The 22,189-nt window shown below is 49.5% G+C and overlaps 1 protein-coding gene across 9 annotated transcripts in view; it reads left to right on the forward strand.

Annotated features, from left to right (window-relative positions):
• PACSIN2 (protein kinase C and casein kinase substrate in neurons 2) overlaps positions 1 to 22,189 on the forward strand; it is a 127,393-nt gene that overhangs the window by 74,359 nt on the left and 30,845 nt on the right. For 8 of the 9 annotated variants that reach the window (XM_048217801.2, XM_026479477.4, XM_048217799.2 and 5 more), the window contains one exon: positions 14,616 to 14,753. The exons of the other annotated variant lie outside the window; for it this stretch is intronic. In XM_048217801.2, coding sequence (XP_048073758.1) covers positions 14,694 to 14,753 — 60 coding nt within the window. In that variant the 5' untranslated portion in view covers positions 14,616 to 14,693. The remainder of the gene's footprint in view (positions 1 to 14,615; positions 14,754 to 22,189) is intronic. 9 annotated transcript variants of the gene reach the window in all.

The following is a 22,189-nucleotide window of genomic DNA, read 5'->3' on the forward strand; positions in this document are numbered from 1 at the left end:
TCTCCCTTCTACCTACTGTGTCCCTGTCAGACTTGATATTATGTCCAGGTGATTATTAAATCAGCTCAAGTGTTGCATTATCCTCAGGAACTGAAATGACCACTCATCACCCCGTTTTGCCCAAATGCATCTGTTAAGTTCTTTGCTGCATCTGCTGTAGCCTCGGTAGTGATGTTTCTAAATTTATTAATTTCATTTGCTTAATATTTTCATGGTTTTAATCAAAGAAGTACATGCAAATACATTTAACTTACAAAGAATATAATATACCAGGAACTTGAGTATTAGTTCACATTAAAGTCTTGAAGCTAAACTAACCTCTCATTAGAAGCCACTATATTATACATGTGGCATCTGTCTCTAAGAACAGGAATATCAGTAAGAAATAAAGTATACTTATTTCAGGGATACACTTACTTTTGAATTTGAACTGTCAGAAACTTACATTTTGTAATGTTTAAATTTTCCCATTGATTCGAACTAAACGGAGAGATTGAATAATCCAAACCATCAAAGTGTTTTTGTTTTTTTATCAGCATGCTGTTTATTCTTTTCAGGTGACCTACTTGCAGACTTCCAAATGCATTTTTGAGACATTTCATTGAGTTTAAAAGTAAGAAAGACAGTCACTTCCAAAATTCATTTCTTTAATAATGTGTCCCTTTGTTTAGCAAGTATGAATGTGGGCATCGGTGTGCTTTTTGGGTCTGGATTGAGTGGGTGTCTCATCTGTGCTGGGCTCTGAGACTGGAGGACGTGAAGGCCAACAGAGTGCGCTGGGTCCAGAAAGGGGTCTGGGTGGTGAGCCTTGGTGCTGCTGTGTGTTCTCATTGTGAAACTGGGGGCAGAAGAGAGATGGTTATTTCTCTCATACCTAATGCCCAGGGGCGGCATCCCAGGGGCTGGTGAACAGACCAGAGTCACAGACTCCCACTTTCTATCTCGTTGTACTGAGCAGGGTTCAGGGCCCAAGGACTTTTGTATTCCGTACAACTGACTTTGTGCTATGATTGGAGTATAGTAGACACCACGTGGTCCTTGCCCTCAAGCACCCTTTGTCTCCTGATTGAGACAGATCGTGCATGGCTGCGTCCACCTAAGGTTGGATGGAGTGAGTACTGGGGGGGAGGAACATGCTACTCAGGGCAGGCCAGGCTGCAAAGCTTCCTTTTGACTGGGAATAAAGGAAGGCTTCGTGGAAGAGGTGTGACATTTGCTCATTACCTTGAAGAATAATTAGTATCTTGCCAGTAATTGGGAGGTGGTTCCAGGAAGAAGGAATGATGTGGAGGGAGGTGTGAGGGCCCCAAAGGACTGGGCTCTCCTGGGCCCTGGGGGTGATGGGAGGGACTCTAAAGCCTAGAAGGTGGGTAACCCTCCTGCATTGTCCCAGTCGGGAGTAGGTCATCCTCTAGAGAGCTCATCACAGGATTGGCAAGATGTCCCCAGGCACGTGGCCAGTGTGTGCTCCATTCTAGAAGGTGGACAGGCTGACCTTGTGAGAACACCTTGAGGAGTCGCTTGTGGGATGCAGGGGGGCTCTCCTGCCTGCAGTTCTGAAGCAGGATTAAGCCCTTTGCAGGCACACTGCTCCCACCTAATGCTCCCCAGTCTCCTAACCGCAGCACCCCCCCCCCCGAGTTGTCACTGTGCCTGACCTCCCAGCAGCCAGTGGCAGGGGGTCTTCATTGAGGAGCCCGGGACGAGGGTCAGAGTGCCTGTCACAGCATATGTGACAGTCATGCCTCTTTTTACTCATTTTGTAGAATACACGTTAATTGCTGTAACTTTCCCTTTAAACTTTAGCATTCCTATGTGCAGACCTCACAGTACAGGTGACATCCTTGTGTCCCCAACACTGTTCAGTAACTCCTGTGATGTGGACATGCTCAGGAAGAAAGGGCTCTATGTCAAGTGAGGCATGTTTTGCAGTGAGCCCCTGAGAATGAGTTCAAGCTGGACTTCAGGGTCCAGGTGAGAATGTCCTCATAGGGTCGCTGTGAGGCTCAGATCTGATAAAGTAGGAAAGCACTTTGTAGCCATGAAGGTCACTGCAAGCACAAACTCTTAAAATGACTTGGCTTTAATCCACTTGAGTTCTCCCACAATCTCTTGCCAGTAGGAGGCTCTTGTGAAACATTCGAAGCTCAGAAAAATTTAAGAGTTGAATCCCTCTTGAGTGTGGGTAGTGGGATACTGAGAAGTTGCCCAAGGTCCCAGCTGTTTGATGGCAAATTTGGGCTGAGTCTTCCAAACATTGGCCCTGAGAGCCCTCAGTAAGAGTAGAAAATGGCTTCTAAATCATCAGAAATTGTTATGCTCAGTATAGTTTTGTTGGGCTTATTTGGGGCATGTGAATATGTGTGTGTGTGCGTGTGTGTGTGTGTTTTAAATTGTCATTCCTGGCTGGGTGTACCTGGCGATTCCCTGAACCACATTGATTAACCACCGCCACCACTGCCTCCATTCCTGCCTCTTGAGGGGAATTGTGTTCAGACATTCACACCGTCGCATCAGTTTAAAGGACGCTGGTCCGCTAGATTATCCATATGCGGGTAACCGGTGTCCGTGTCAGTTTGAACAGAGTGAGTCCTCAACCCTGTGACTGTTTTATACACTAAAGGCATTTCCTATGTAAAATTTTGTAAATGTTTATTTACTCGAGGTTTCTTGAAAAGAAACAAACAAAAACCCCAATCCATCTGATTTCTGTATTTATGCAGTGAGACAGGAAGAGCTAGCTGCGCACCTGTCTCCACCACAGCCAAAGCCTCCTTTACAAGTGAGCTTGCTCTTCAGTTGTCCCTTTTCCATTCATTTCTTATTCATGTGCAGTACTATGAGTACTGTGTAATATTCACGTGAATACCTCCTAAAATATTCCGATATACCATGTAAAACAGATGGGACCCCCACAGGCAACAGCATTTTTCTGCCAAGGTGTGTCTTGGAGTCATCCTTTCTCACGGGCGTGTGATCTGCCCCTGAAATGTAGATGGAGGAGGCCAGATTGAGATCTTGCTTTTGAAACTATAGCCGGGAGGTTCTCCAGCTGTTATGAGAGCGCATGAGCCCGACGAAGCAGCAGGACAGAAGTGGGACGTGCCCCTGTCTTGGCTTTGACTAGGAAAGACCCAAACCCCTGAGGTCGAGCCATGAGGGCCTGGACAGTCGTGTGGGACCACAACGTGACTTTACACGGCCATCAGGAGCGACAGGAAGACAGCCCGGACAGCTTGGGAAATGCTTGCTATGCAGCTGAGAAAAGCAGACCACAGGATGGCTCGTCGGCCATGATGGCAGCGCAGACAGACCATAGATGGCAGTGGGGAGAAGCCCGAGGAATGAGAGCAAGGGTCGGTGGGCCAAGGCCAGGCCACAAGGAGCCCTGGGTGATTCGGACAGCCCTCTGCCAGCCAAGGGAGGGGCCGGCTGAGCGGGGAGCGCAGGCTGTCAGGGCGCAGCTAGGGAAGGACCCTCGCAGCGGGGGCTGTGCTGAACCACAGTGGCGCCAGGTTTCGTATTATGGGAGAGCTTCCCTGTTTTCCTCGGACCTTCCCAACATGACTTTCTCTGTGGGAGGAAAAGGGCTGCTCCGTGGCGTTGACTAAAACAAAATAGGATGTGCCTTCTCCCACTCTGTCTCTCTTCCCAACTGGGATACTCTGGAGGCTGGGTCCTGTTTGCTTTGAGCGCAGCAGCTGTGTGTCCCTTGCTGTGTGTCCCCGTGGAGTTCCTGAGATTCCCCTTCTTCTCACCAGCACTCTCCTTAGTTTGCAGCGGGTTGCTCGACGCCCTGCAGTGCTTGGACCCCTCTGCTAGTTTCAGGGACGGTTTCCACGGCCACCCCAAGCTGTCTGCTCACAGATACTGTGTTTTAATCTCTGGAAGCATCTTTCAGTGTGTTCAGCCCACACTGCTCACCCTGGTGGGTGCTTCTGGAAGACCCTCCCCTCCCTGCCCCGGCCTGTGACTTGCCAAGCCGTGGGCTTTGGTGTTCTTCCCCCAGAGGGGACAGCCTTTAAAATCAAGCATCCTGCAGTGCACAAGCAGCCTTCCGTTGTTGAAGTCAATGTGCTACACAGTGTTCCGGAGATATAAGTCACTTTATTTGCTGATCTCTATCTCTTCCTTTGAGGACTGTTCACTTTTCCAGATGAAATCACTGGAAACAAAATAGGCTGTGCCAGATATTTGAGCTATTTTAAAAAATGTTCCTGCTTTGTTAATGGTGCAAAGCAGTGTATTACCTCAGGCCTTGCTCCCTGAGCGCCCACTAAATGGGAGGTGATTAGAGAGCTAGAGAGAAGCAAGAAACCCTGTCCTCCTCACAAGGGACTGACTGGACATGCAGGAATAGCCCGAGCCAAGGCTGGAGGCAGAGAGGACCTAGGAGCCTGTGGGCCCCACGGGTGGTCAGGCCCAGGGGGCTGAGCTGCAAAAGGGCTTCCTGTGTGGCTGGTGAAGTCAGTTGGGAACGGAGCCACACCCCCCCCCACCTCCTACTATGGTTGTAAACCCATTTCTGGTTTAGTTTACATATGCAGTGTCATTTATTAAAGAATTCTAATCACTAGAGTTAAAACATCTTCACAAGAATGCTCCGATTACTTTCCACCAGTGGATCTTCAGTCTGTATAAATCAAAACTATGGAGACTTTCCAGTTCAGCTTTTCTCATCCTGAATTCATCCCGCAAGTTTTTACTGAGTGACTGTTATGTGTCAGACCTTGGGTGCTGGGATTATAGCAGTGAACAAAACAGACAAAATTCCCTGCCCTCCCCAAAACCTACATTCCAGAGGGGGAGACAGAGAATAGACAACGAAAGGATCAAGTAAATGATATAACTCGTTGGAAGGAAATAAGGGCTTGGGGGAGAAAAATAAAACAGAGAAGGTGTCTGGGAGTGTGAGAGCTGGTCAGTACTTGGGGGTGCCCGTGGACATCCTCTCTCGAAGCCGGGGGGGGGGTAGTCACATGGTACAGAGGGGCCCTCCCTCCATTCAAGCACAGGCCATTAATGAAACAAAGAAAGGTATTTTTATTAACTAGTTTTTGTATTGTAAAAGTATTACATGCTGATAGTCACAATTTTCAAATAGTTTAGAAGGTTATGAGGTGAGCTATAAAGTCCCCTCCCACCTCAAGTCACTCCTTAGAACAAATCAGAGACCTCAGTGGGACTCTGTGTGCAGGGGTTCACTTTGGTGGACACCTAATTGTTTTTTAATACCAGTGGGATCAGTCTCCTGAACCACACTATACCCACTGTTCCCATTTGATAGGTGGGAACATCTTTTGTGTCTGTACACACAGTTCCCTTCCTTCTGTCTCCTCTGGCTGCCCCTGTTCCCTGGAGAAGTGTACTGGCATCTTTGATTCTTGATGGACAGTGAGTAGTTTTCAGGGATTCTTTCTTTTTTGTTGCTATTACAAATAATACCGCAGTGAATACCTACATTTGACTCTCGGATGAATTCATCTGTAGGATAAAGTTTCAGAGGAAGAAGTTGGGTCAAAGGCTAGGTATTTCTCTTTGGTTAAATACACCACACATTGAGAGGCATGTAAGAACACGTAAGGACAAACCTGAAGTGACCGTGCGTATACATGGCTTGGTTTCCAAGAGCATATCTTACAGGTGCTTGAGGCTCAAAGTTTTGAACCAGTAGCTCAGAGAGGGGGATCTGAGTTACCACGCAGCTGACCAGTGTGCCAGGGCACCCCGCCCGTTTCCTCAGGGCCGCCTCAGGCAATCATGTGGACTGCCACCCTGCTGGGTGCTGGGATGGGCCCAGCACTCGTGGAATCTTTGCCCTTGCCCTCCGTCTTCTGGAAAAGCCTCTCCCCTGTCCTTCACATGCCCGCTTGCCCTCACACTGCGGCTGTTTGTAGTCACTATGTGTCAGCCTGCCGTGTTAGGGTGTCCGCTCCAGGCGGGCCGGGACTGCGTCTGTAATTCACTGCTCCATCCTAGGGACCTCGCCACGGCGCCTGACACGTAGCAGGTACTCAAACATCAGTTTGTAGAATGAGTGGGCAAATTCGCCCTGTACTTAAGGAATGATCCTCCCCTCACTCGGGGCCAGACAGTGGCTTAGAAGAAATTCTGGTCTCTTCCCATTGTAGATGATGAAGAAGCCAGCAGGCTTCTTAGGTCCAGCATGTCCTCATGGCGAGGCCTGCCGGGCAGCACACAGCCAGGTAAGTGTTGGCGGGGAAGGGGCAGCAGTGAGGACACCTTCCTCCCTCAGTTATGGAGGACTACAGGGGACTTTCCCCCCAAGGCTGGCCGACTCTCAGGGGAGACAGCAACATGGTGCCTTCGTTCTGAATGTTCTGGCTTTATAGTAATATAGCCTTTTGGCCTAATGACCTGTTCTGCTTTTTTCTTTTTGGAACGAATTAAGGGCATTAAGAGGGAGCTTGATGTACTTATCTAATGTGTACTTTTTGTTTACTTGATACCTGTTATCAGGCCCAGAGGGAAAGAAGGTTATGCCAGTTCCCAGCTAGGGCAGGGCCAAGGGCACCTTGGCAACCTCTATTAACCTTTGAGACTCTGCATACCCTTTTAGGGGTAGCTGTGACTCACCAGTGTTTATATACCTCAGTGGCAGAAGTCACTGGAATCCAGAGATCTGGAAGTCTCCCCCCCCCCCCCCCGCCTCATTTCTGGATTCCAGGATTTCCAGATTCCTGTTAGGTGCCTCCTAGAATGCGCACTCAGCAAACATCTGTTGAGGGCCTACTGTGTGCCCAGGACATGCAAGGAGGACCACGAATATGCATTTCAGGAGGGTGGGGAAGAAAGGGGGTGGTGATTTGTACGGTTAGGATTTCCTTGCTCTCAAGCCTCCCCCTTGCTGCTCATACACCTGCACTGGACAGACAAGGTCCCAGGCAGAGGCGCATTGTCCCTGCTCTTAAGCAGCTGTAACATTAGGGTCTCCGAGGGGCGCCGGCCTGAGGGACTGCACACTGTCGCACTGAGGACCAGCAGTTCACTGCGTGGCTGCAGCAGAGCCGCCTTTCTCCCAGAACCCTTGGAAAGAGAGCAGGGAAGGGCTGCCAAGTCCTCTTCCTTCTGCACGCCCTCGGGTCTTTGTTGAGCACCTTCTCTGTGCAGTGCTGGGTGTGCTAGACCTGAGCGGGAAGCCAGCGGCACTCTAGGACCCCTCGGCCCCTCCCAGCGTGCAGGACCACCTGGTGGCTCTTTCTGTCCCTTAACCGGCCTCTTGCTCACATCTCTCTCCCCTCCTGTTTTCTGTGATAGGAAATGCGTGTGGTCTTACAGCCAGGTCACGGGCTTCATCCTTAATCTTGTCATTCTGTTATACAGACTATCCATCAAAATGATTATTTTGGTAATAAGGTTCCTGAAAATCAAGAAAAAAATCTTTACTAATTTCCTGATTTCTCCTTTTTCATAGCAGCTTACTGCTGTTTTATGGGTACAATAACCCTCAACTTTCTTGAAGTCTTAAGAGTTTATTAGAATTTCTCTCTTGTTCCCTGAAGTATCTGTGTTTTCCCTAGTGATTAGCCCCAGATTAAAGTTGCCCTGTAGATCTTGGTCCTTTCATGGTTTGGGTTTTTATTTCATTATTATTTATTTCATGATTGTGAAGACCCTTGGTTAGCAGTTCATGCTTATCAAAGAACAGGGCTGATGTGTAGTGTAGGAAGCTGTTCTGGGCTCCTAGACGGTATTTCTGTGAGAGGCTGGGCATGGCCACAGGCAGGCCCCCTGAAGGCAGTCTAGGCTTGCTTGTCACAAATGCAGTTTTAAAAATTACTGTGATTACCCCTCAGCAGCCCCCCTCCCGCCCCCTCCCCCTGCCCTTAGCATTTTTCAGCCCGAGGAGGCTCACTCCCACCCTGGCAATGGGGATGGTTTTCTAGGTCTTCTCCCGGAGCAGGCCTGTCTGCTTGCTCCTGGCATGTCCTCCAGCCTGCTGCTGTGCCGCTGAGCTGTTACAGCTTCCTTCTTGTCGGCCCGGTGGACCCTGGCGGGGAGGAAGGAGAGATGTGTGTGCCGCGCTTGAACTGGCTGCTTTGTTGTGATTTGGGGGAAACAAACAAAGCTAGAGGCAATCCATGGTGAACCTATTTTCTTGGCTTTGTTTTTCCCTTCGTGATGGGAAGGAATCAAGAATAACTCAACGTATACACTACCTTGTCCTAAAGTTTCATTTCTGAATCTGTTGTTTGAAATTCAGATGGCGTTTTCCTGTCGCCAGGTTAGATCGTAAAAGCCTGTTCTGGTGTGTTTGGCACACAGTGTACCCCATGAGGCAGGCGGGGACTGGGAGGGTGTGCAGCCTCTGTTCAGAGTTAGTGGAACCCGTTCAGCGTTAGAGTCGAGTCCTGTAGTTCAGTGTCTTCAGGAAGAAATAATCCATCAACTACGGGGTGCTAGACAGTGTGACATAGACCAAAGCAGTGCGAGCTCATTTGTTTGTCGCTTTGTACTCTTCCAGAATTCTCCCACATCCGTTATCTCCCCTGAGCCGCCTCATACCTCGGGACATAAGGGTGCCAGTGGTGTCCCTGCCTGACAGAGGAGGACAGGCTTCTCAGGGGACAGATGACTGAGTTGACAGAGGTGGAGCCGACATGCGTTTTCCACTCACGGCCATGCTGCCTTCCCAGGAGCTTCACCGTCCCACGGAGAAGTACCCAGCTAATTAACAAATATACATTATATGTTTTTGGCATCGATAGACCTATTTCAGGAGTATTCGGTACCATTTGGCAGTAGAAACCATCTTATTTCACAGCATGTCTCCAGGCTTAGCAGTGGTTCAGGCTGACTCAAGACCCTGAAAGAATGAAGGAAGCAGAACTAGGAGATTTGCCTGACCTGATCTCCTTTGAAGAAATAGGTTTGTGGGTTCTCTTTTTGTCCTCAGAAGCCTCAATTTCCCTGACTTACGGGTTTCTTTAGCCCAGAGGGTTCTAAAACCAGATTCATTTTTATGGTTAGAGCCATTTGTGTGTGAAAAAAAATTCTGAGCAATATTCCCTGACAGTCTGAGGACCTTTGGGGGATGTTTTGGACATCACTATTAATGAGACAGCCCTGAGAATCAAGCCCCCTTTCTGAGGGAGCGGCCTCCCATTCCGGCGGGGTTTCCAGAGCTGGGAAAGACTCGGGCCGGATGAGCAGTGTCCTGATGCGGTTGGGTAGCATGGACTCAGATGGTCTGGCTTGAGTCCTGGCCTAGCATTTACAAGCTGTGGGCCCTTGACCAGTGATTTGAGTTGTTGGGACCTCAGTTGCCTTCCTGTTCAACTTCTGCAGCGTTTTTGAGGGATAAAAATCTGTCCAAAGGTCACATAGACCACCTGGTGGTGCTAAGAGGTGCTTGGTGCAGGGGAGCCGCGTGTTACTGGTTTATTCCTACCTGGGCTCCCCGGTAGAACAGCAGAAGCACGTGTGACTGAAGCAGGCTTGCTTTATTTGACACAAACATGGCCGCCTTCAGCCAAGAGAGGCTACTTTGGGGGTATCGTTCGGTCCTTAGTTATTGAATAGCTGTGTGGTACCATTAGGCTGCTCTTCTAGTTCCTTCCTTGGTGGCCTTGGTTTCCCCGTGGTACTGAGCCTGGCCCCTGGGGTATGGCCTGGTCTACAACTGGTTCCCACTCAGGAGGGGGCACACTCAAGTGCGCGTCCACACGCTAGAACAGAGCACCAGCGTTTGGCTGGACAGTAGGGGGCTTTGTTCAGGAAGCTCATCTGCTCTAGAGCACAGGCCGTGCCCTGTGCCCTCTCCTCTTACCTTAGAGTTATTTGTCTGCAGCTCTAGGCACCTTAGTCACATGTGTCCCCTTCACCCCCCACCCTCGCTTTAAGGAGGGAATGAAGGGATCCAGGAAAGAAGCTGTGGGGAACAGCATGTACTGTGCTGTCCGTGAGTGATGGAGCTATGGTTGGTCCTTCTTCCTGTTTGTCCTTTCTCTGACAAACTCTCGTCTTGAGTTCTCAATGGAAACATGGGTTGTTTTTGTTTTTCTAAGTTGCAAATACATTAAAGGAAAAAAAAAAAAAAGGATACCCAAGCTGATTGGTTCACTGAGACCCCTTAACATGGGGGTATTGACACTTTTTCTTGTGTGAATATGTAAAGCAGACATTATGAGATTTTATTTTGATTGTCATCAAGCATTTATTACTATTTTCACTTTATTTTTTTAAAAGATATTTATTTGTCAGAGAGAGCACAAGCAGGGAGAGCAGTAGGCACAAGGAGAAGCAGGCCCCTCGCTGAGCAGGGACACCCCACACACACATGGGGCTCGATCCCAGGACCCTGGGATCATGACCTGAGCTGAAGACAGATGCTTAACCAACTGAGCCACCCAGGCACCCCTATTTTTTTTAGGATTTTATTTATTTGAGAGAGAGCAAGAGAAAGAGAATATGAGGGGGGGAGGGTTAGAGGGAGAAGCAGACTCCCCGCTGAGCAGGAAGCCCAATGTGGGACTCCATCCTAGGACCCTGGGATCATGACCTGAGCCGAAGGCAGATTCTTGACCGACTGAGCCACCCAGGTGCCCCCCAACTTCACTTTATTTACAGCACTAGAAAGGCAAAGAATATTTCCTCTGCTTACATTTGACAAATGTAACATTTGGGTATTTGCTGAAGATTTTTCCACTAGTCTAGTCCAGTTTAGTTGTTTTCAGTTTCATTTAAAAGAAACTGAGGCCTAATTCATGGGCTGTTTGTATTCCCAGCACTAGCTGAGTTCTTGAAACTTCGATCTTTGTTGAATGAATGAATCCGACTCACCACGAGCACCTGACAATGGCAGGTCGTCCCCTCTTTCCAGTTTTAAATTCACACATGACCATTGTCACTGAGCCAGTGATACGTTCTGGGCTCCTTTCTTCCAGTCCCCTCCATCTCTGAGCCTGGGTATGGCTGGTGTGACTTGGGAGGTCATTTGGGCCCACAAAAAGTGGCTGATTATTGTGCCACATTGAGTCGTGGGGCCAGGCAAATTCTGGTCATAAAAGAACAAATCTCACTGTTTGTCGGGAGAACATTTCTTGTGTGAGCCTTGAAGTCTTCGAGCTGATTCTGTTACTTTTGGTCTCCCTTGATCCATCTTGACCACCCTCCCTGCTTACAGATAGGAAGCCCTTCTCCTGGGTGCCTGTGCAGAGCCCATCTGCCTGTAAGTCCCTTTCTAGCTTGTCCCATACCCTATGAAGGAAAGCACTCTCATTCTTGCTTTCTCGGTATTTTCATAGCAGTTTACTCATAATACCCACAAACTGCTCATTATGTGTCATGTACTGTAATAGGAAGAACTTGCATTTTAGAACTACAGAACCTGGTCTTGAGTCATGATCTCATCATTTATCACCTTAAACGAGTTACTGGACCTTCAGTTTCTCATCTGTGAAAAGGGCATAAGAATACCTACCTCATGGACTATTACGAAAAATGAATGAGAATGTGGAGTATAGCTAAAATTGCGCCTGGAGGGAAATTTATAGCTTTAAATGCACATATGAGAGAAGAAGACAAGCAGAAAAGTAATGAGCTACGCTTTCGTGTCCAGAGTTACAGAAAGAACAACTTGAAGCCAAAGGTGGTAGAAGGAAGGAAATTAATGAAGGAAAGAAATAAAGGAAAAAGAAGACAAATATGCAACAGACAGCTGAAAGAAAGCAAGCTACAAATAGATTCTTTGAAAAATAAAAATATACATTGATAAATCTCTGATGAGAATGAAAAGGCATGACTACGGGTCGCTCAGTGTTTAAAATGATCATAGGAGGATAATATGAACAATTTTATGCCAATAGATTTGAAGAAAAAAATCACCTGGATTCCCTGGAAAACCACAACTCTACAAAGTCAACACACAGAGAAACAGAAAATACATGAATAGTCTTTTCCCTTTTAACCAGAATCTGTGATTAAAAGTGCTTAAAACTCCAGGCCCAGGTGACTTCACTGACAAATTCTACCAAACATTTAAGGAAAAATTAAGCCAGTCTTACGTAAACATCCCTTTGTGATAAAAGCTCTTGGTAGAATTGTAGTAGAAAGAAACTTTCTAACTTAAAAAGTGGTACTTTAAAATACTGTATAGCAAACATCATACTTCATGGTGAAATGTTGAAAGCTCTGTCCTTGAGGCCAGGGTCAGCCTGGCACTGGTGAAACTGTCACCTTGGGGATTGTCACAGTTGCTGAGCACAGTGCCAGGGTGGGCACAGGGCGCTGGACGTTGGGTATGTCCCACCATGGGACTCGGGCAAGGAAAACTGGACTTTCCTTGTTCCCACCGGTCAGCCAAGAGCGTGCCTCACCTCTGAAGTCCTTTGCAGCTCCAGTGTTACTTGGTTTTGTTTCTTGGCGGTTCAGGTTCTTTCTCCTAGGAGTTGAGTGTGTCTTTTTGTGCTGAGCCCAGTGGCAACCTCTTCTTGGCTCCTGGCATTTAGTAGGCTCTTAATAAACCTTATGCAGAATGGACCATCTATTTGTGTCCAAACCATGTCTGAACGCTGGCAAAAAATGAATCCCTCTGCCTGAACTCTTCAGGTATTGAGCTGCTTCTACACCCAGAGCAGGCACCTGTTCCTCCCTGCACCTGCTCCCTGCAGCTGTTCCCGCAGCTGGCTAGGCAGCCCAGCCAGTGGCTCATTTCGGTCACTTTCAGACTTGCCTGAGCCCAAAGCCCAGATATTTCCTGAGGAACCTGGAGCAGAGACAGCCGCTCTGGGTAGAAGACTTTTTGCCACTGCAAATGTGGGCTGGCGTGCTCCCAGGAGGGCCCTGGCCAAGAGCACAGGATTGCTTAGGGAAGGGGTTGCTGTGAAACGTGGCACCAGGGCCCAGCCAGAGCAGCCTGTCGGCCTTTGTGATATCCTGGAGTTACAATGACATGCTGCCCTGTGATGAAGGAGCAGAGGTCGAGACAGCATGCTGGCAGGAAGAGTGTGCACGTGGCGCCCGGGCAATTGCCTGGTTATAGTGTACGTGCATTTGGGGCACTTGGCTTTGAAGTACCGTCATCTGTTCTTTGAATTTATTGGCCATATAGTTCTGTGTTCAACTTTAGAAGCTGTCACATCCATCAGATTAAACTGTTTTAATAGCAACTAGATCTTAGGTTATAAGACACCAGATTTATTTAAACTTCAGATAGTTTTTGGAAAACCTCTTGGTATGATGGAGAGAACATTACCTTAACAAACTTGTCAAATGTTTTCTCCGCCATTCATTACTTGGGTGACCATGGGCAAGTTACTTAACCTCCCCGAGCATCAGTTTTCTCAACTAGACAGGTAAAAGGAATGATAGTGATAGTAATTATTATCTAATGACAATTACATTGTAATTTACTATGTCCCCCCCCCCCGCATGTCTGTCCTCATTTGACCCTCACTATAATTCTGTGTTGTGTATTTCATACTCATCTCTCTTTTATAGATAAGGCCATTGAGGTTGGGTAACTTGCCCACTGTTGCCCAGCTAGTGAGTAATAGGTCTAGGATTGGAGCCTGTGTTCCTCTTCCTTACTATGCTTCTAGACTGCCTTATAGGGAATTGTGAGAATTAAATGTGATCACATATGGAAAAGTACCTAGAACAAAGTCTTGTACCTTGTAGGTGTAACAGTATGGGTCACTCTGCTCACCCCGCCCTCCCTGGGCCCTCCCTTAGCAAAGCTGAGGCTTTGGACTCCTGACCATGGTAGTTAGGGAAGTTCCAGATCTCTGGCTGTGTGATCTGAACACGGGGTGATGGAAAGGAAGTTGGAGTCCACTTTTCACCAAGAAGTCAGGGAGTCTCATGTGGCCGTGGACAGGTCATTGCATCACAATGATCTGTAATCATGAATGTCGCAGGGGGTCCTTCAGCTTCCTCCCTCTCCAGGAGGTTAATCACCCCTTTACCCTTGCCTGGATTTAGAACACTGTGACCCAGAAATGATCCCTTTTGCTTATTTGTCTTTACTCTGTCTAGCTGACCCTCACACAGACAGTATCTGAATAAACCGGTCTGAATTTGGGGCTTCAGTGGCTAAGGTGACTCAGTCATGGGTGGGGGGGGAGACAATGACCAACACAAGTGAAACATGGGGGAATCTGGGGGTGAAGTCAGGTGTCCAGGGTGGATCATTTCCCCTCGTGTCTTACTGCAGGGCCTGGTCCTGCCGGGTGGGTAGGACAGGCTGGGGCCCGGCGAGCCCAGAGATGCGGGGATTCTGCCCGTGTTCGTGTGTTCTCCTCACACGTGCTCTGTCTCCCTCTCCATGGGACAAGGAAGATTGTTTAGTAAGGTTATCAGTCTGTTGGTCTAAGAACATGAACTGTTCTCCAGAAAGCTCTTTGAGCTCTTCAGTAAGATGTCGGAAGGGTTCACTTGTTAATGTGAAACACACATACACACGCGTGTAACATATGTGTGTGTAGGTGTGTGTATAGATATATATATTGTTATTGAGTTTTCTCTCACCTCAAGGGAACATCTGAGACTGCTCTGTACTAAGGCAGTGATGGGAGTGGAAGTTGTAGGATGGGGATGGCTTGCTTATTACCTTAGGAATTTAAAAACCACAACAATGTGCTTTTCTTTTATAGGTTTGTCTACGGGTTTTGAGCATCTGAAGTTGACCTCTGCTTTAAGCATTCGCTGCTGCTCCCTCACTGCCTGAAGAGATGTCTGTCGCTTATGATGATTCCGTTGGAGTAGAAGTGTCCAGCGATAGCTTCTGGGAGGTAATGCCCATGCTTGCTTCCTCATGGATGCAGAGACCAGGCTGATGGCGCCTGACACACCTGGCTTCTCTTGGCCGGAATTGGGGGAGGAGTTGAGCAGACCCCAAACAGGCCAGGTCTCTGTGGTCAGATCCAGATGGCGGCGGGCGTGGCTAAGCTGTCAGTGCAGGTGGTGAACTTACCTGGCTAGGAAAGAGTGATAAAGAGACTAGAGGTGCCTGTCAGGGTCTTATCAGTCTGTCTGTTCTCAGATTTTCCTTCTCATGCTTAGCCATGACGTGACTTGGTGCTGCATACACTCATTACTGGGCTTGGCCTGAGAGGCAGTGTTACTTCTGACTTGTGTGTGGAAAAGTGGACAGTAGTGATGTGACATCATGCTGGACAGTGCGGGCAGGTGGCCAGAGGGCTGACCAACTGCCCTTGAGCCTTTCAGAGCATCTTCCTGTGAATCTAGGCCCTCCTTTCCTGACTAGATACTCGGGGGGTAGGTTGTTTTTTCTGGAAGTCACTCTTCCTGAGCCCACTTTTTCCTGCCTGCTGCTTAAAGGAAGGTCCATTTTTGTTCTTGTGGCAAAACCTCTGGAACTTTCCAGGCAGCTGGGGGCTTAGTGGAAGGAGCACTAGCTTTGCAGTTGGAAAGATCTGGGTTCTGATCCCAGCTGTTCCATCGCTAGCTGTGTGATTTTGGGCAAGTTGCTTGACTGATCTGAGCCTCAGGTCTTCATCTCTAAAGGGGGGATGATACTGGCCTTTGAGGGAAACTGCAGGATGAAATGAGAATATACACGTCCGCACCCAGGTGGGTGCTTTCCTGACCCCAGACACTCGAGCAGTGCACAAGATGGGGAGGATGCCAGGGGTTTGCTGGGGACTAGCATGAATTAGTTTTGTAGACTTTGATTGATTAGGTGTATAATTTTATCTGAGAGCCAATACCACGTGATATTGTCTAATAGAGACAGTGATCACAGGTGCCCGGTTTTAAAAAAGGTGGACAAGGAATTCAAAATTCTATTAACAGTTTTCAAGGTGCCTGGGTGGCTCAGTTGGTTAGGCGTCCGCATCTTAATTTTGTCTTAGGTCATGATCTTGGGGTCATGAGATGGAGCCCTATGTCGGGTTCTGTGCTCAGCGCAGGAGAGATTCTCTCTCTCCCTCTTTCTTTCTCTCTCTCAAATAAATAAAAATCTTAAAAACAAATTCTTTTAACACTTTCCTTAAAGTTGGGCAGAAGGTCATTATCGACTCTTAGCTGAATACGTCATTTTATTAAAAGTATGTGTTTCATGAGCAGGTACTCTGTGCTAGGTCCTTTGAGGCTCCAGTGGGAAATGTGACAGCCCGAGTCCTTCCCGCTCGGCTGGTAGCGGCTTCCTGGGGGTATCCAGGCCAGAGCTCAAATTTCAGTAGCCAAAGAGGTGCATCTGCCATGGGAAACATTTCACAAAAGGCAACAAAAGTGACAAGGTGGCAATAGAGTCACGGTTGAGTCCCAGCCACTGCAGCAGCGGCTCCCTGGCATTGTTAGGACATTCTCACAGCACCAGGGTATTGGTGGGGTGTTGGCAGGGGTTGGGGGTGAAATAGGTGGAGCTGTGTTAGAACAGGCAGTTACAAGATACAGTTTGGAGGTGCCTCTGGGACAGTTCTGAAACTCAGGACTGCCCCTCAGCCTCCCTGTGCAGGTTCAGGCTCACGGGCAGACACGTCTTGCTTGCTTGCCCCCAGGGAGGCTGTGGCCTTGCCAGCATTGGAGAAGCACTCGGGGAGCCAGCAGGGGCATGCAGAGCCTTCCTGGGAGATCCTGGGAGGCTGGCCTTTGGAAAAGCAGGTCCTTGCCAGTTTCAACACTGAACCAAAACTAGATAGAATCCTTTAGAGCTGTGGGGAAACTTTCTGTTTGTAGCTGTGGTGACATTAGCATCTGGCACTAATCGGTACCTGCCTTGAGCTGGATGGCGGTGCAGAGGCCGGCACACACAGCAGGCCTTGTGAGCGACAGGCCCGGAGAGGCAACGGACGGGTTCAGATGCATCCTTTGGAGCCGGGCAGCTTGGGCTTGACTCCCTGCCTTGGGGGCGAGGGGGGGCACTTTGGGCAAGTTCCTAATTTTTCTTTGCCTCAATTTCCCAATCTGTAAAGCGGGGATAGAAATGGTACCTATATCCTGGTATAGCTGTGAGGGTTTCAGGAATGCACACGTGTAAAGTGGTGGAGGGCATCAGGATAGGTGTGGGCTGGGAGCTCTGTCCCTCCGACGTGGGAGCCGGGGGCCATCAGCACACACAGCACATCACTGTGGCTTCAGGGTGCATTTGGCAGCATCATTTGAATTACCCAGTTGAGGACAGAACCCGCTCTGGAGAAATTCGGTAGCTAAATATAGTGCTATTACAGAAGTCTTCAGCTGCTTCTTAAAAAAAAAAAAAAAAGTTGCCAGCATATATTAAATCAAGCAGCTCTAACAAGTCCTGTTACTGATTTAAGCTCTCAGGCTCCCTGTTAAATTCTTAGCTGCAGTAACGTCAATAGACAAGAACATCTCCTTTTGCCCGAGGAATGCAAAGGCCAATGGTTTATTTTCTAGTCAGGCCCCGCTCATCTTGTGATGCGCTCTCTGAAATTACTCTTCAGCTTGTGGAATTCAGCAGTGCTGTCGTCCTCCTCCTCCCTGATGGCTGTTCGTTGAAAGGAGGAGCGATTCCTGAGGGCAAAGCCACCCCATTAGACTGTGAGTCACTTGGGTGCATGCTGCCAGACACACATCTCTCCAAGCTGCCAGCAGGGTCCCTCCTTCCCACGGGAGGTGTCTTCTCACTGATGTGACCCACAGACCTGTACAGATCTACCAAAAGCCTTGTGGTCTCGAGGCGGAAGAGTCCTTGGGCTTAGTTTTATTCCTTTCCACTGGAAGGTGTTCGCTGGAGTGGGTCATTCCAGAATCATCTTCTGTATGCTGGCTATGTGCCTGCACAGGAGGGACATGGGCCTGTCCTCCAGGAGCCTTTGGCTGTGACATTTGGAGGTAAGCTCTCATGGGAGGAGACTGACATCAGACAGATCATCGTAGGGAGTGCTGTAAGATTTGCTGGGGGGGCACAGTGGAAACAGGGGCTCCCGCTGGGGGCAGGGCAGGAGAATGCATTGGAAGATGAGCAGGATTGGTACTTACTAAGCACTCATGTGTTTGCTAGATGAATGAGTGAGCAAGTCCTGGGAGGAGAGATCACCGACAGGGACTAATATCTAATGGAAGTAGTTGTAGGTATTTGGAGGGGACACTTTCTATATTACCCAATACTTAACAGTAAGCCATTTAGAAAAGAGGAGTGGGCTCTGATTCCTGCACTGAAAGCTCCCAGAGGAGAGAGGACGATGGCCTCCATGGAGGGGGATGGTCAGTGGGGCCAAGCCACAGTCTGCCTCTGAGTGTCGTGGTGTTCAGAGGAGAAGGACCTGCTTCCTGGCATCACCAGAGAAGCCGTGTGGGGTAGATAGGGCTGGACTTTGAGATGGGATGGCATACTGAGTTGGAGCAAAGTCTGGAAGCCGGAATGAGCATGGCCTTGCAGAGGGCTGAAGACCTTGAATTCTTTGGAGGCCAGAAGTCATGTGGGATTGGGTAGGTTGGGGCTGAGGAGAGGCTGTTCCCCAAGTGGGTGGTTTCTTCAGCAAGTTGGAGCCTAGCCTGTCCTCCTCGCAGGCTTCCCAGTGTGGGATAGGGCCATTTAGTTACTTCTGGCAAGTCTTTTGGCTCACTGCAGGAGCCTGAGGGCCCTCCTCCTGCGTCCTCGGCTTCTAGGCCCTGCTTCTGGGTCTTCCCATCGGCCCCGGGGCTGCTGTACAGAGAGAGCTGAGGCTGCAGGTGGTGGGGCTTTGCACGTGTCACCAGTACTTCCTGTGAGAGCCTGACCTCCTCTGCCTTCCGTGGGCTCTGGGCACACAAGGGCGGGTTTGTCGCCAGCAGGCCTGCTGCTGCCTGAGTCTCCGAGGGCTCCTTGGTGGCCAGGCTGGGAGGGCAAACTGCTAATTTCAGGAACTGGGTCCTGAATCTGCCTCATCCCCAAGTCAGGGGTTCTGCTCAGCTGTCAGCCATATGTGCGGTTAGAACTCAGACCTCCCTGGAGAAGCCAGGCTGCGGCTGACCTGTACTGCGCTCTCTGTGGGCACAAAGAGCCTTTGAGGAGAGGACTATTGGGGAGATGAAGAGAACATAAATATCTGGCTGAAAATGTTCTAAGAATGTTAGCCCTAAAGAGTTGGCATGCGACTCTCAGTATTTACCGTCTCCTTCAGAGAAGGCTCTCCCTGCAGCTTCCTCTCCGACTGTGGAGACAGTATCGCATGAAAACATCTGCACGTGGAGCGTGGTTTTGTCTGGAGAGCTGACTACAGGGAATGGTGTGCACTTTTCCCATCCCTCTAGAACAATTTTGTAGCTAACATATTTAGAGGGTGCCGCTGCCCTGTGCGCGTGGGTTCCACAGAGCCAGATTTGGCACCCGCCATGGTCCAGAGCCGGGGCTGAGTCCTGGGGTCCCAAGACGGGTACATAATCTTGAGGCCCCAGAGCCAACATTTGCCGTGTCGGGCAGTTGTAGGGCAGCAAGGGCCGGTGGAAGCACGAGGCGCATGGCAATAAATCGCCTTGCCGCTCCACAGCAGTGACCATTTGTCCTCTGGCCACCCCCCACTTACGCAGACCTGGATGGAGCTCCCCACAGGATGGCCTGTCTGTGGGTGTGTCAGCTCCGGTGTACCCCTGTGCTCGGGTAGAGCTCCCGGCAGGCTGGTGGCATGCCTTGATTCCCCTGAAGTTTCTGAAGGAACCACAAATTCATTCTTTCAGGCAAACTGGTATCTGCTGTGACACGACCGGGGATTAGGGCGCTGGCCTCCCCTGTGCCATGTTCAGTCTGTTCTCTACCCTGAAACCAGGGCAGCCCATCCAGAAAAGCAAGCCTGTAGGATTCCTTGCCCTGCGTGGGAAGCTCCAGTTTTCTGTATCACCTCCAAAGTAAAACCATTCTCTGTAGTGTAACAAGGCATAAGCATGTGTGGGCGGCTGCCCGGGGCTCCTCCTCTAGGTGCCCGTCCACGAAGAGCTGCCTCCCTTCCTGGCTGTCTTTCCTCCAACTTGATCTCCATTTCTTTCCCAGCTCCTCCTCCAGGCAGCCTTCCCCGACCCCTTCCGGCAGACTTACAGCCTTCCTGCCTGCCCATCCAGTGTGTAGTCTCACGTTTTGCTTCCTCCTCTGGGCTCTGAACAACCTGAGGGCAAGGACATGATTCTCCCCTGCGTCCCTGGGTCTTGGCATGGTGGTGCCTGACATGCTGAATGACTGTTGATTTGAATGCGCAAGTAAGTCAGAGAAAGGAAGAGGTTTAATGCTAGGTAATAAGACATGCTTTGCTCATAAGCTTGCAATGAAATATTTGGAAAGAGAATTTGTATGCAAATAACCACCATAGTGAGCAGAAATCGTTCTTTCAGTAAACATTTGTGGAGCACTGCTATGTGCCAGGCCCCATTCAAGGCCTTGCGGATACAGCATGGACAAAACAGACAGAAGTGACCTTTTTTTTTTTTAAGATTTTATTCTTTTTATTTGTCAGAGAGAGAGCACAAGCAGGGGGAGCGGCAGGCAGAGGGAGAAGCAGGCTCCGCGCTGAGCAAGGAGCCTGACAGGGGACTCGATCCCAGAATCCTGGGATTGTGACCCGAGCTGAAAGCAGACACTTAACCAACTGAGTTACCCAGGTGTCCCCAGAAGTGACTTTTAAATGGTCCAGATGAAGCACTGTGAGGATGTGGAAGAGGCTATCCCTCCTGAGTGGGCACGCCAGAACTGTGTCAGAGGTGGCTGTAGGAGAGAGGGACTTTCTGGCCCCCCAGCCCTCTATCCCATGCGTGGGTGTGTGTGGTAAGTCGTCAGGCTGCGTGCACGTAAGCCGTATGCTCATGGTGTGTGTACGGTTAACACAGTGATAATGGCTAGCATTTATTGCTCTGGGCCAGAACCCTGCTCTGGCTTATATGGGTGCTCTTGAGCCTCACAACTGCCTTCTGAGATTGTGATCTTCGTTTTACAGGTGGGGAAACTGAGGCTCGGGTGGTTTGCTGGTGCCCAGCTTCACATAAATAATAGGTGGTGGAGCTGGGATTCGGGCCCAGGCATCTCCCTCTAGAACTGCTCTCTTGCCTCAGCTCTCAGCCTCCCAGGAGCTCCTCAGAGAAGAGAAATGGTCTTTTGCTCTGACTGCCACACGCTTAATGCTTCTGCTTTAGCGTGAAGCAAGGCACAGACTTGATGGTTGCCCAGAGATACTCCTTATTCCCCTGTGCTTTCAGCACCCAGCACGTTTCACAGCCCTAAAATCCATAGCGACCCCATTTGGAAAGGAAAGCTCAGAGTAGGGGTTGGGATAGGCTGAGATAGGAGGCCCTGTGCTGGCACCTGGGGGACGCCCTGCTGGTGTGTGCCGGGTATGGCATCTGTCATGTGCTTTGAAGGAACATGGGTGGGGAAGTGGTGACACTGCAAGGCCCAGGCCCGGAAGCTCCCGGCCTGCCTGGGATGCAGGTAAACTTGGGGATAAACTAACTTGGATCCTGGATTTGACTGAAAGCCTTGTCAGCATAAATGAAGCAGCTGTGGGGCTCTCCTGCTGGTTTGTGCTTACATGGCTCTTTCCAGACTGGCAGAAGCATTAGCTAGCTGCTCATTTGTCGTCTGTGGAGTTACTCTCTGATGGCGCTCTAAGAGTTGATTCTTTTTAGCTTTTGTGAGGAGAGCTGGAATGACTCACTGGATTAAGAACTTGGTAAATAAAGGATCTTGAGGTCTTCGTTGCCCATGCCAATAGCTGAGCACTTAGCAGTTTCCCAGTCCCTTCCTGTGTACCTGGAGCAGGAATTCCCACTCCCAGCACCATTCAGGCCTTGAGAAGACACTACGGGGTGCCCCGTGTGTGCCTGGCATGGAGGATGGAGAAGAATGAAGGCACAGTCCTTACCCTCAAAGCCACTGTTAGCACAGTTAGGCATGCAACAGCAGATGTCCATACAAGAGTAACAAGGGAAGGCTGAGCTGAGGGGGAAGGCTTCCCAAGGGGGTGGGATCTGGTATAGCTCGTGTTCTGTGGGCCCTGATATCCTGCCTCAAGCCTCAGAAAGTAGCCTTGCCCCTCAGAGTTCCCTTCTGCTCTTAACCGCAAACAGCATTTCCTTTAGGCAGTGCCGACCACCCAGAGTGTTCCTTCCAGAACTTGTGGCCATCTGTGATTGGGTTATTTATCTGACCGTAAGTCCCAGGAAGGTAGGGACCACAACAGTTTGTTTACCAGTATATCCCTCGTCCCTCACATAGTCCTCGGCACATTGTTAGGTGTTCATGACACATTGGTGTGTGGTAAGAGGGCAGTGCCAGGCT

Source organism: Ursus arctos, unplaced genomic scaffold (assembly GCF_023065955.2).
Source record: "Ursus arctos isolate Adak ecotype North America unplaced genomic scaffold, UrsArc2.0 scaffold_21, whole genome shotgun sequence".
In the NCBI taxonomy this organism is placed as follows: Eukaryota; Metazoa; Chordata; class Mammalia; order Carnivora; family Ursidae; genus Ursus; species Ursus arctos.